We start from the raw sequence: 12,883 nt of genomic DNA on the forward strand, positions 1-12,883 counted from the left end.
CACACACACACACACACACACACACACACACACAGCCCTGGGAGGAGGCTCCGGCTGCCAGGCTAGGGCCCAGTCCGGAGGAAAGGGAGCGGAGACCTCGCTGGCACAGGCCCCTCGTGGCCAGACGAGGCCCAGGGTACTGTCAGTCAGCCTCTGAGCAGTGGGTGCGGGGTCCCTCCATCCGAGGCCAGGTCACCCAGGCTCCGGGTGGGCAGATGGGAGTGGGATAAGGGCGTGGCCAGGACTTTGTCGAGAATCGATGCACTTCTCTGCCTCGGGGTGAGCCATGGTGGGGAGCCTGCTCCCGGCTCCAGGTCGCTGCCGCTCGGGGCCCCTGCACCGTGACCTGTGACCCGAGAAGGGAGCGGGACTGCCAGAACCTCACCGGGTGGAGGACCCGCTTCCGGGGACGGAGGAGAGAGATGCCAAGCCCAGCGAAGCCACTCTATGGCACTCCTGGCAGTGGCCAGGGCAGTGGCCAGGGTGAGTGCCAAGCCGAGGGCCAGCCTTCCAGGCGACGACACACAGCAGCCGCTCTCCCAGCTGGCTGAAGACCACAGCCTCCTGCCGGGCCCTCAGCCCCCCCAAAGCCCAGCCTCCGGAGCGGGGGTCACTCCCGCGAGGTCCCCCCCGTGGACGCGGGGCGGCCAGCGGGGCCTGCCCTCTGCAGTGACTGCTGGCTCCGGGCTCAGCCCCACCCACGGCGCTGCCAGCCCGGAGGCTCCTCTGGGCTCCTGGGGGGACAGGCATGGTGCCTGCCTCTGATGGGGCCCCCATTACATAATCATCATCCCAGGGAACCTGTGACCCACCCGATGCGGCAGGGCCTCAGCCCCGTGTGGCGGAGGCCGGTGACAAGCAGGCCCAAGGGGAAAGCTGCTCTGGGGATGGTGTCGGTGTGCACCCCGCGGACCTGGGGGTGCTCGTCACTCGCAGCCCCTCCCCTCCACTGCGCTCCCTGACTTGGCCCCCAAACCCTCCGGAGACGGCTGCTGCTGGTTGCACGGTGGTGCCCAGCCCAGGGGAGAGGACTGCACATGTGTGGGTGCAGGTGGGCCCCCCCCCCCGCCCCAGCCCCCGCCTTTATGCCGCCAAACCGCCCCCTCGGCTTCCTTTCCGGGAAAAGGCAGCGGCCGTGCCCGGCACCCGCAGGAGGCGAGCGGAAAACGCCACGTCACCAGAAAGCAGTCACGGACACCTGGGCCTGGGTGCTGACATGCATGACGCCGAGGGCGACACCCATCGCGCAGGCCAGGCGCGGCCCGGGCCCCACCGCGGGCCCACCCGCTCTGCAGGCAACGTGGGATTGGAATTTTATTCAAAAAGTAAAGCCGTTTTATCAGGACACGGGGATGACAAACTTCCAGCGACACTGCGCACACGCGCGCGCGCGCGCGCGCACACACACACACACACACACACACACACACACACACGGTGAGTTGGATTTCAGTAGTTTATTCTGGAGACAAAGCAGTGCAAGAGGCGGCCACGCTCCCCGCTGCCCGGGGCTTGGGCAGCCGGAAGTGACGCTCAGACATTGTAATGGGGTTCCACTCGGTCGTGTAAACGCGGTTAGTCAGCAGGCCCGCGTCCAGGGCAGCGGGCAGTTCTGAAGGCAGCCGCCCCGGCTCCCCGCCGAGCCAGGCGCCCAGCTCAGCAGCCTCCGGCCCTCCTCCCGGCCTCGCGGGCCAGCCAGGCCTTTTCCTCCTCCTCACACTCAACTGGTACCTAAGACGGCAGGTCCTGGCATCTCTCCCGGAGCCCACTGTCCGGGACAGACACACCTCCTCTGAGGAGGGCGGCCAGCGTGGGCCTGGGGATGCACCAACCAGCGGGGCCTGTGTGCGCCCCCCGGGCTAGGGGCTGGCTGGGGAGGTTAGGCTGCTGCTCCCTCCCCCTCCTCCCCTGGCTGGCTCAGTGCTTGGGGCTGCAGTGAGTACGGGAGGGGATGGGCCTGCGGGGTAAGGGGGAGGCGGGCGGCTCCTCCTGCCTGGGAGGGGGACCCCGCGTGGCCTCGGGGCCAAGGGCAGGCCCATCCAGGTCCGCTTCTCGGAAAGCAGGTGCGTCGCAGGCCTGGGGCGTCAAGCCCGCCCTTCAGAGTTCTGGTCTCCACGGAGGCCTGGCGTTCTCAGGGTGATTTGCCCAAAGTCATGGCACAAATCCTTGGCACGGGCGGGGTCAGCCTGGGGACCCGCCAGGCAGCCTGCTCCGGGGTCCGAGGAGCAGCGCTTGGTCCAGGAGGAGGCCTGAGGGCTGCGGGCGGGCGGTGAGGGGCGGAGGGGCTTTGGGAGAAGGAAGCACGGCCACAGCCCGGGCCCAGCACGGAGCCCCCAGAGCGGCAGCTGCGGCCTCTTCCCTCCGGGGCTCATGCTTCCGGGAAGGGCAGCCGCGTAGCTGTGGGGTTTGGGGCCCCCCCTGCCCCCCCTGCTCCTCTCAAAGCCGGGAGGCGGCCGGCCTGGGGTGGGGCTTGGAGGAGAGTGAAGGGGAACCGTCCATCGGCTCCGTCCAGCGCCCGCAGTCTCAGCAGGGGTGGCCCCTGTGGGCCCCAGCCCGGTCCGCAGCAGCCATCGAGACCAGGACACGGAGGTGCACGCACACTCGCACACGCACAGCAATCGCACACGTGCACACGCCCCTCCGCTCAGACCTAGTGTTGAAGCACACGCGTGTGAACCGGGTGAAGGTCTGCACAGCAGGAGTCGGGCAGGGGTCCTCTCCCGGGAGCCGGACCCCCGGGCTCTCCCCACCCCCGCCCCTCACTCAGACAGTGACGTCGGGAAACAGGTACACATGGGGGGCGTCAGACCGCTGGGGATTCTGGGGAGGATGCCGGTCCCGTGGCAGCTCCGTGGCCCGCGCCGCCCTTGGGTCCTGCGCTCCGTGGCTACTGGGAGGAGGCCTTGGTGGCCAGGGAGGCCACGCAGTGCTGCTGGAAGCTGGGCGACACGGCGGCGGTGCAGCCCCGTCGCTGGTGCGGCAGCTTGGCAGTGCCGCCCGCGCCGTCCTCCGCGGCCCAGGGCGGGTCCGGGCCCATCGCGCTGCACGTCCGCTCGCCCGCCAGGCTGTCCGCCTGCCCCGCCAGCAGCCGGCTGTGCCGCAGTGGGGCCGGGGCCCCGGCGGCCGCCGCGGCCGCGCCCGGGCCCTGCAGGACGGTGGCGATGTGGTTCAGGAGGTCCGTGAAGAACTCGCTCACGCCCTCGTAGCCTGGGGGGCAGAGACGGACAGAGCGGGCTCAGCCGGAGCGGGGAAGGCCCGGAGGACAAGGCTGCGGGCGGTCACACGGCCGGACTCAGAGCTGGTGCCGTGGCTCCGAAGCACCGGGCCCTGGATGTGCTGCCCCTACCCTGTCCCTCCCGGGCACAGCTTCACGGGCTCCTTCACCGGAGCCTGGCCGGAGGCCACCTGCCCGGAGGACCGAAGGCCACTCCTCCTCACACCCTGAACCATTAACGCCCTTCCCGCCGCGCGGCCGGCCTAGCGTCCTCCTGCGTGAGCTGAGAACTCGGGGAGATGCCTGTGGGCACGACCGAGGGGGCTGGAAAGTGGGCGATGCCTGGCCTGTAGCAGCTGCTCCCCAAACTGAGTCCTCACCCCCAAATGCCTGCGGGGTACCGCACGTGCCCGTGCCCTGAGCATCACAGCAGGGGGTGGGCAGAGGGAGCACCCCGCGAGGCCACACACGGCACCGCTTCCCTCACGGCGGGCGGCCCAGGGTCCTGCACGGGACCTGCTGGGCCTGCACTTCCTGCCGCAGAGGCGAATGCACGTGTCAGCACAGAGTCCTTGGGGGCCGCGCAGAACGGGGATCTGGGGCGAGGATTTTGCTGACTCCCCGAAAACTACTTTAAAAGACACGCCACCTGGTGGGTGCCCCCACCGTCCCGAGCACTGAGACTACCCCAGCTGGGTGGCCATCCCATTGGGCTGCAGGCAGAGCCAGGATGGAGCAGCCAGAGCGAGAGGCGGACGGCTGTGGTCAGGAGCGCAGGCCATCCCGTGGCAGGACAAGAGGCGGGCAGAGGGCTGTGAGAACGAGGGTGAGGAGTGAAACGTGCCCCTGAGGGCCAGTGTGCCCGCTTCAGAGGGCCCGGCACGGCCCACACCCGCCCACGCACGGTGCCCACCGCCGCGGTGAGAGCACGGCTCAGGAAGGCAGGGGCACGGACCCCACAGCGAGGCCTGCCCCCTGCTGGAGGGCGGCGGCCTCGGTGCCCGCAGTGACGGTGGGTGAAGGAGCTGCGCTCAGTGCTTCCATGCGCACACGTGCCCTCGCCTAATGGTCACAGCTCGCCGCTCACGTCACAGGTGAAGAAGAGTCAAGTGATTGGCCCCAGAGAGGCACCCAGAGCTGCCCAGTGGACATGGGATGAGTCACGAGGGTGGAGGTGGTGACGGTGGCCACGGCTCATGGAGCACCGGCCGCCGAGTGACAGCAAGACTGAAGCAGGCCCTCTGGCCTCACCTGCGTCTGAATCCCATGTGGCGCTGGGCACCCTGCCCCAGGGCTGGGGCTTCTGTCAGCCCCGGGCTGGGGAGAAGGGCAGGTGGCCCAGGCCCCTTGGGAGCCACCAGCAGGCGTGCCCCGTTTCTAGGGGAGAGACACAGCGCGGGAGGGGCCGGAGCCACGTCAGGATGCACCAGGGACAAGCCACTCCCTCAGCAACTGCTCTGCTGCCCCGGTGAGGCCGGAGGCCCCGGGTGGGTGTGTGCTTGCTGGTGGGGGACGGAGGCCTGAGGGTGGACAGGAGGCCGTGCAGGCCGCTCTGAGCCCACAGCTCTCCACCTGAGAGGTGGACTAGCCAGGGCACCAGGTGGGAACACCCGCGGTGCAGAGGGAGCACTGAGACTACCCCAGCTGGGTGGCCATCCCATCGGGCTGCAGGCAGAGCCAGGATGGAGCAGCCAGAGCGAGAGGCGGACGGCTGTGGTCAGGAGCGCAGGCCATCCCGGCTCTATCACAGGGGTACCGCTGACTCTGGACAAGCCACCCAGCCCCCGCCTCCCCATCTCCACCGGTAAGCCGGGCAGAGCTCCCGGGGCTGCCTGGCGTGGCGGGTGTTGATGCCACCCACTGCTCTGACTTCCTGGAGCCCAGCACGCAGCCCTCACCATGGCCTGAGGCCCTGCCTGCCCTCCCTGTGCATGAGGTCTTCCCTGCCCCCCAAACAGTGATGGTGTCTCCCTCTGAGCCCCCCGCTGCGGTGCGGCCAGGAGGGCCTGGCGTGTGCTCCCCTGCCAGGGGCTCCAGCAGACAGCAGGGAGCACATGCTGCCAAAGGGAGCACAGCGGCTCCGGAGGGTGAGGAGCACAGCCCTGCACCAATAAGGCCTGATCCAGGACAACTCCTCTCTGGGCGGCTCCGTGCCCTGGAAGACCTCGGGGGTTCCCTCCAGCGTCCTTTCAGCTCTACGTCTCCACGGGACCCAGGGTTCGGCTACGGTTTGGCCAATAGCAGCTAATGCTGAAGGTGCAGGGTCAGCGTCAGGAGAGGAGGCGAGAGAACATGCGTTTGCGGGCCCACCCACCTGGCCGAATGTCCGGCCCCGACCTTCGCTCTCCCCCGACCCGCAGCCCCACTGGCAGGGGCTGAGGCCCAGCAGGCTGCATTTACCCCAGGCTCCGCCGACAGACCTGCCCGGGGACCCAGCCCGGCCGCTCACCTGGGAAGGCGTTGATGTCGATGACCGCGTGCTGCCCGGTCTGGTTGTTGATGATGATGTCGATCCCGAAGAGAGACACGCCCAGCGCCTGCCGCAGGGCCCGGGACAGCCCGCGGATGACCTCGTCACTCGGCCGCTCGAACACGCCCTCGATCTTGTCCAGCTGCAACACACCACACACACACACACACACACACACACACACACACACACAGGCAGGCCGTAAGTGGGGAGGCGCAAAGCCACACCAGAGAGACCCCCCAGACAAGGGGGTGGAACAGACCAGCACCAGGTCTGGCCATTTCTAAAGTCCTTCCTTTAAAAATATGTTTTTAGTGATTTTCGAGAGAGGAAGAAGGGAGAAAGATAGAAGCATTGACGAGAGAGAAACATTGATGGGCTGCCTTCTGCCCGCCTTCCACCCACCGGGGATGAGCCCATCACCTGGGCATGGGCCCTGACTGAGAATCAGACATGGCCTCTCTGTGCCTCTCCCTGCCCCAGGGGCTGCTCCAGGCCTGGCTGCAATGCCCCAGGGCATCCGGGAGGGAGCCTGACATAGCAGCACTGACCAGAGAAGCAGCAGCACCCACAGAAATGACACGGGGACACACGCAGACAGGAAAGAGAAAGGAACTGGCGTTGCCTCTCGCCCCTTCTTTTAAATCAGTAAAAGCCGGGTGTCAGCTCCTCCTGACGGGGGAGAGCTGGGACCCCCCTGGCCTGACAGGGTGGTGAGCAGGCCTGGGCACGCAGGTCGTCAGCAGAAGGCCCGGGGCCAGCAAGCCAGAGGCCTCCTGAGCCCCTCGCCCGGGCAGCCAGTTCCACCCCAGGCCTGCACCCCGGAGCACACCGCCCAGCTCACACCAGCCACCGGGCAGAGGGACGTACCTCCGTCAGGACCGACGACGACTCCGGCTTAGACACGTTGTGGCTGTTGAAGAAGATGGACTTTCGGTCTGAAAAGCGAACACACGGAGAAGCCAGTTAGCAGCTCAGAGGGGATGGCGACGCCACCGCCCAACACCAGAGGGCAGCACCGCCCCGGCCACGAGTGACGGTGGCCGCATCAGCCTTCCGGCTCCATGCCCAGCAGCAGCCACTGACGCCCCAGCGAGCTGGGCAGCCCACCCCAAGGAGACACTCCACCACAAACGGACACATGCCCGCTCAGGGCTCGTGTTTCAAATTTCCTTCGCACAGAAAGACGACGACGATGGGCTGAGTGACCCACCAGGGTCAGGTCTGGTTCTCTCCAGCACCTGAAGGCTTGCCCCATCCCCACTCTGTGTCCTGTGGCCACGGCATCAGGAAGCCGGGTGTGTGGCTGTGCGGGCAGGAAAAGACGCATCCCGCCTATCAAAGGCCGGCTGGAGCGGCCGGGATGGCCACCGGCCCAGCCTCCCGGCCCTCCTGGTGTCTGCCTTGGCCTCCGTTCCCAGGAGCACCAGAGAAACAGTGAGGCTGCACTGGGCGCAGGATGCTGACAACACAAAGGGTCCTGCTGCTTCCCAACTGCTTGGGGGAAAGTAGAAATCAGACGGGGGGGGGGGGGCGTCTGTAGGGAACTCTGGAAGCTGGCATGGCCTCTTCAAATGCCCTCCACCTCCTTCCACCCTGTTCCCCAACCCATGCCCACCTCCACCGCACCCCATGTCCCCCAATCCCACAGGCCACCGGCCAGGCAGGCCGATCCCGAGGACAAAGGGAGCGACGAGGCCGGTGTGGTTCGCCGTGGGGGAGGAGACGAAGGCCGTGGGCCAGGCAGAAACATGTCCTCGAGCACTTGGAAGAGTGGGCACCGAACGCCAGCATCGCAAACCACGAGCCGGGGCCCGGTCCTGGGAACGGCTGCCTGTCATCCCCGTGAGCCCCCCTGCACCCCCTGAACCAGGACAGGAGGGCTGGGCACCATCGTGGGCCAGGGCCCCGCGGACGGGCGCCTGCTCTGGCTGCCAACAGCCCCCGCCAGGGACGGCGACGCCACGATCGTGCCCGAGGAAGTGACGCGGGTGGAGGCCAAGCAGGCAGGCGCTGAGATGTACCTGGCGTCCTTCCTGCCAGCGAGGCACACAGGCCCCCTGCCGCCCAGGAGCGCCCGCCAGTCCTCCCGCCGCTCTGACCAGAGCCGGTCCAGACCGGGGGCACGAGAGCCGGTCCTGGGGAAAATAAACACCCGGCAGGACTCTGCCGAGCAGCTCACCGACCTCCACTCCTGAGCACCACAGCCGAGGGCGGGCCGTGGGGGCAGAGCACCCCGGGCCAGAGGCGGGAGCAGGGCTGGAGCTGCTGGGACGGCACTCCGGCCTTCAGCAGGCACTGCCCACCTTCTCACTCTGCACCCAGCCGGGCCGGCCCCACTGAGCTCATTTCCTTTTTTTTCTTTTTTTAAAATACATTTTATTGATTTTTTTTTTTTTTTTTTAAAGAGAGACAGATAGTTAGAAACATCGATGAGAATCATCGATCAGCTGCCTCCTGCACACCCCCTACTGGAGATGTGCCCGCAACCAAGGTACATGCCCTTGACCACAATCGAACCCGGGACCTTTCAGTCCACAGGCTGACGCTCTATCCACTGAACCAAACTGGTTTCAGCTGAGCTCCTTTTCTTAAAGATACCCATTCCTCTACAACGGCCCTGGCATTCTGATGGCAGGAACAGCCTGGATGTGGGGGCCCATCCACCCTCTGCTCCCAGACTGTCCTGGGGAAGGGCCGTCACCAGGGGCGGGAGGCAACAAGAGGGATATGGGTGTTTTGCCCCCAATTTACAGACGAGAACAGCAGGTTCAAAATAAGGAGAGTAAATGACAAGATCAGCCCCCAAATATCCTGTAACCACTGGTGCAGCCATGAGCCACGGCCACACCTCCTTCAGCCCCTGTCTCCCTCTGGGGGAGGGGAGGAGGGCGTCACAGAGCTGAGGATGGCCACCCAGGTCTGGTTCGGTTCCCATACACGGGTCACCTCTGCAGGGGGCCTGCCCGGACCGCCCTTCACCCAGCGGTATCCCGGGACCCACTTATCTGGTCCTCAATTAACCCTTTTATTTTTCCTTTCCTCGTGAGCAGGAAAACCCAAGTCCGGGAAGGCAAGCCGTGTGGCTGACTGCTGGCTCCCTCAGAGGCTCTAGGCGAGGGGCCAGCAGACCGCAGGCTGCAGGCCACGCCCGGCCTGCCACCTGCATCTGTAAATAAAGTTTTATTGGAACACAGCTGCCCATTCATTTACATAGTGCACGCCCCCGTGGCAGCATGCGATAATCACGACCGAGCTGGAAATGTTTACTATCTGGCCTTTTGCAGAAAAACGCCCGCTGATCCTCTCAGTGGGAAGTGGTACCGTTCTTGTCTGTATCTCCAGGCGAAAAAGACCCCAGATGGGAAGCACAGTGAAGGCGCTGTGTCCGCAGAGGACGCGGCCTTTCTGATCCTGGCGGGGGGTAGAGGCGGGGAGCGGGCTCCCCAGGACTGCGGCCCGCAGGCAGAGAACAGAAGAGGGCCTGGTGGCTGGTACAGCCAGCGCCACCCGCGTAAGAACCTGACTTCAGTTTCTGTCGACACAACTCGCCAGGTGCCACTGGCTGTGGGACACACCCGGCTTCAGAGACATTAAAACATAACCATGAGAGCACCCAAGAAGCCAGAGCACAGCCGTGGAGGGCAGGACAGCGTCCTCTCTGCCTGTCCCGGAGGAGCCTGCTCCGGTCGCCCCCAGCTCCCCATGCCAGAGGAGGCGGGGGGGCGGGGGGGGACACCAGAAGGGGGGCTGGGGTTGGAAAGAGCCGGAGCCCCAAGGCCCCTGTCAATCGGTCCAGCTTCAAGGGCCGCTGTCAGGTGGGGAACACGCGTGCAGAACGAACAAAGCCCACGCCAGTCCCGGGCGGTGCCGAAGACAGCGACGGGCACTCAGCCCTGGGGTAGGTGGTGGGCAGACCCAACGGCATTTCTCCACCGGCTCGGCGTGCTATGTGCTCATTCACTCGGCCCCGGCCCGCATTTTATGGCAAACTGGCAACCTGGAAACAGCCACTGGAAGATGCAGCCATGGAGCCCACGCCCTGGACACGGGCAGCAGGGAAAGGGAGGAGACTGGTGAGTTTAAGAGATGGGGTGATTTTAAGGAAAAAGAAAGGAGACAACATAAGGTACGGTTACTCTTAATCGAATACATTTCCAAAGATTTAAAGCACTTTTTTTTTTTTGAATAGGGATATAAAAAAACAAACAAATACATCAGCCCCTTTTGGCCCACAATTGATAATGCCTCTTGCACCCGGTCGCGTGGCTCAGTGATTGAGCATCGACCTAAGAACCAGGAAATCAGGGTTCCAGGTCAGGGCACATGCCCAGGTTGTGGGCTTGATCCCTAGTGTGGGGTGTGCAGGAGGCAGCTGATCAATGTTTCTCTCTCATCATTGATGTTTCTCTCTCTCTCTTCCTCTCTGAAATCAATAAAATTATGTTATATGTATATAAAGAATGCCTCTTGCAGGTGTCCAGTCACACACCGAAGGACCCCTGCAGACGTCTGTCCTCCACCCCACGTCACCCAATCCCAGTGGGAGGGGGCTGGGACCAGGATGCGGACGGGGATGCCCTGACCCCTGACAAGGGCCTCAAGTCCTGGGGCGCAGCCTGGCCGGGAGGCGCCGCACTCGGGAGGACATTCCCAAAGTGCTGCTCTGGGTGTAAAGGGGAAGATGGCGGAGAGGAAGACAGGAAAAGCTGAACTGCACTCAGGAGAGTGGCCTGACAGGAGGCCCCAGCGAGGCCTCAGAGGCCCATCTATCTGGGCGGATGGTAGCACAGCCGGACATCCCTGCCGGTGCTGGGTTCCCGTGTGGAGCAAACCGCACCAACCAACGTCCCCTGGAAAGCCACGCCCCACAGATGCTGCCACCGTTCCAGCAGGTTCCGGACCGGCCTGGGGGACGCCATCAGAGCCACTAGGACATCCATGGGAGCAGCCCCAACGCAAGCGAATCTTATCCTAGTGCCCGCCAGCGAGACGGCCACCGTCTCCAGGCGGCGCGGGAGCAGCGGAGGCAAAGCTGGGCTTGTGCAGCCACCAGCCGCCCTGAGGGCTCCCCAGCTGCCCCCACAGATGGCAGCGGCCTGAGGATGCCATTGCCGTGTTCCCCCAGGCACACGTAGGACTGTCACCCACTGGTCCACAACAGCCACTGACAGCGAGGGGTCATGCCCACCGCCTGCCCGCAGCCCGCAGCTGGGAGCTTTTTGGGGTTTACAGAGGTTCGGACGGACGGGGTGGGGTGTTCGCTTCTTTTCCAAGATCTCTTCATTCCGCACACAATTCCCTCACCCTCCGGATGCTCGCTTCCCCTCCCCAGACACACAGGGGACGGGGTCAGCGCTCGCCCGCCGCCGGCTTACCTGACGTGCCCGCCGAGAAGTTCTTGAGCGAGGGCCGCTGCACCACCGTGTAGGACTCGCCGACCACGAACACCTTGTAGAGCACGGCGTTGTGGTTGATGAAGTTCTGCACCACGCAGGGCGGCTGCACGGCGCTCAGGCCCTCCTGGTTGAACACGATGGCCATCTGGGGAGACAGGCCCGGGGGTCAGACGCCCTGCGGCCGGGCACTCCGCAGGACCCTCAGGCCGGGTGAGGGGAGTGGGACTGGAGGAGATAAATCCACTCCCGTGGGATTTGGAAATCCACACACCGGGCTCGCCATGCGGGGCTGGGCGGGCTGCCCTGTGACACACACACACACACACACACACACACACACACACACACCCCAGTTCACGCTGCAGCCTGGAGGACGGGACCCCGGTTCTGTGCTACTCAACCCTCAGGGCTGCCTGGGAGGACCCTCCACCTGGCCTGGGACACGGCCGGGACGGAGAGGCAGAAACCAGAAGCCTGTGGGACAGGAGCTGGGAGGCTGGGTCAGCCTGTGAGGACGAGGCTGCCCCTCACTGAGCACCACACAGGCCCCGTCCTGACCACGGGAGACGCCTCGGAGCCCGGCCCTTACAAAGGGAAACCTTAGCCTTGAGAAGCTCAGGGGCTGCTGGAACGTGACTGGGGCTGCCCCGCCCGCAGCCCTGTCCTTACACACGGACAGGGACATGCTGCTCCCAGTCCGACGGGAGGGTCTGCAGGGGACGGAGGGAGGAAGGGCAGAGGCCGCCCGAGAAGCCGCCCTGTGCTGGCTGAGGCTGCTGCAGGCCCACCTGAGCCAGCAACCATGCCGGCCGCAGCTCGTCCCTCAGCCCGCGGGCCCAGAGGGGCCACCGATGCCGGAGGCTGCTGGGAGGGATAACAGCTAGACAGCTGCTGCCTGCCCCACTGCCGCCCCCAACCACAGAGCCACCCAGTGTGCCTGGGCCCGGCTGGACGGAGAAGTAGAGACCCGGGTCCCATGGGAGACAGAAAGCCCCGCAGTGACCGTCTCCTGATCACTCTGAGGAGAGGAAGAGACGGGTTCGAATCCCAGCACACTGTCTAAGCTCCGTTTCCTCACCCGTCCGGCAGGGTGCTCGCCTCGGCTTACAGACAACACACCACGCAGAACAGCTCTGTGAGCAGCAGCCGGGCGCACCGAGTGCCCGCAGAGGCTGAGCTGGCACAGCCGGGGTCCTCGCTGCACCCACCCCCTGGCACCCGATGAGGTGAGGAGCCTGCCCACCCGCCCTCAGGCTCCCTCTGCTGCTCCAGCCTCCCAGCAGCAGGCGGCCCGCAGCCACACAGCCCTGTCTCCTCCTCCGGGGAGGGTGGCAGAGGAGCCCGCCCTGAAGCAGCACACTGGGCTGCTGGGCTGAGGGGTGACTCAGCCTCCCCAGAAGGCACGGAGGGTCCGTCTGAACCTCTGTCCCTCTGCGAGGACCGGCAGGTGCGTCAAACCCGCCCTGCGCCGGGCCCACGCAGTGACACCCTTATCCTCCTCAGCCACCACCCGTTACCGGTGTGGGCCCGGCACTGGGACAGGCGGGCCATCACCAAGCCATACAGCTCGGCCGCACACGGGAACGGCAGAGCCCCCTCCGCGCAGCTGGCTGTACTGACTGGGCTGCTCCCATCGCCTGTGACTGTCCTCCTTCCCTCTCAGCAGGAGCTGGCAGGCAGTGCCGGGGCCCAGGAGGGCAGGGCGGCTGCTCTGAAGCCTGCTGCCTCGGGGGCCTGGCACAGGGCACTCGGGCACGGAGCCCAGCGGCCCGCGGGGGTCCCGCCGTGGAAGGCAGCTGG

General features: G+C 65.6%; 1 protein-coding gene across 2 annotated transcripts in view; it reads right to left on the reverse strand.

Annotated features, from left to right (window-relative positions):
- Nucleotides 1-1,445: 1,445 nt before the first annotated feature.
- The window catches only part of ITPK1 (inositol-tetrakisphosphate 1-kinase), a 120,409-nt gene continuing 108,971 nt past the window's right edge, over nt 1,446-12,883 (reverse strand). The window contains exons 7-12 of one of the 2 annotated variants that reach the window (XM_036411611.2): nt 11,063-11,228; nt 9,360-9,364; nt 7,709-7,829; nt 6,555-6,622; nt 5,664-5,826; nt 1,446-3,207 (exon numbers count right to left, since the gene is read on the reverse strand). In XM_036411611.2, coding sequence (XP_036267504.1) covers nt 2,888-3,207; nt 5,664-5,826; nt 6,555-6,622; nt 7,709-7,829; nt 9,360-9,364; nt 11,063-11,228 — 843 coding nt within the window. In that variant the 3' untranslated portion in view covers nt 1,446-2,887. The remainder of the gene's footprint in view (nt 3,208-5,663; nt 5,827-6,554; nt 6,623-7,708; nt 7,830-9,359; nt 9,365-11,062; nt 11,229-12,883) is intronic. The other variant, XM_036411612.2, reaches the window with a different exon arrangement.

Source organism: Pipistrellus kuhlii, unplaced genomic scaffold (genome assembly GCF_014108245.1).
Source record: "Pipistrellus kuhlii isolate mPipKuh1 unplaced genomic scaffold, mPipKuh1.p scaffold_m20_p_41, whole genome shotgun sequence".
NCBI lineage: Eukaryota > Metazoa > Chordata > Mammalia > Chiroptera > Vespertilionidae > Pipistrellus > Pipistrellus kuhlii.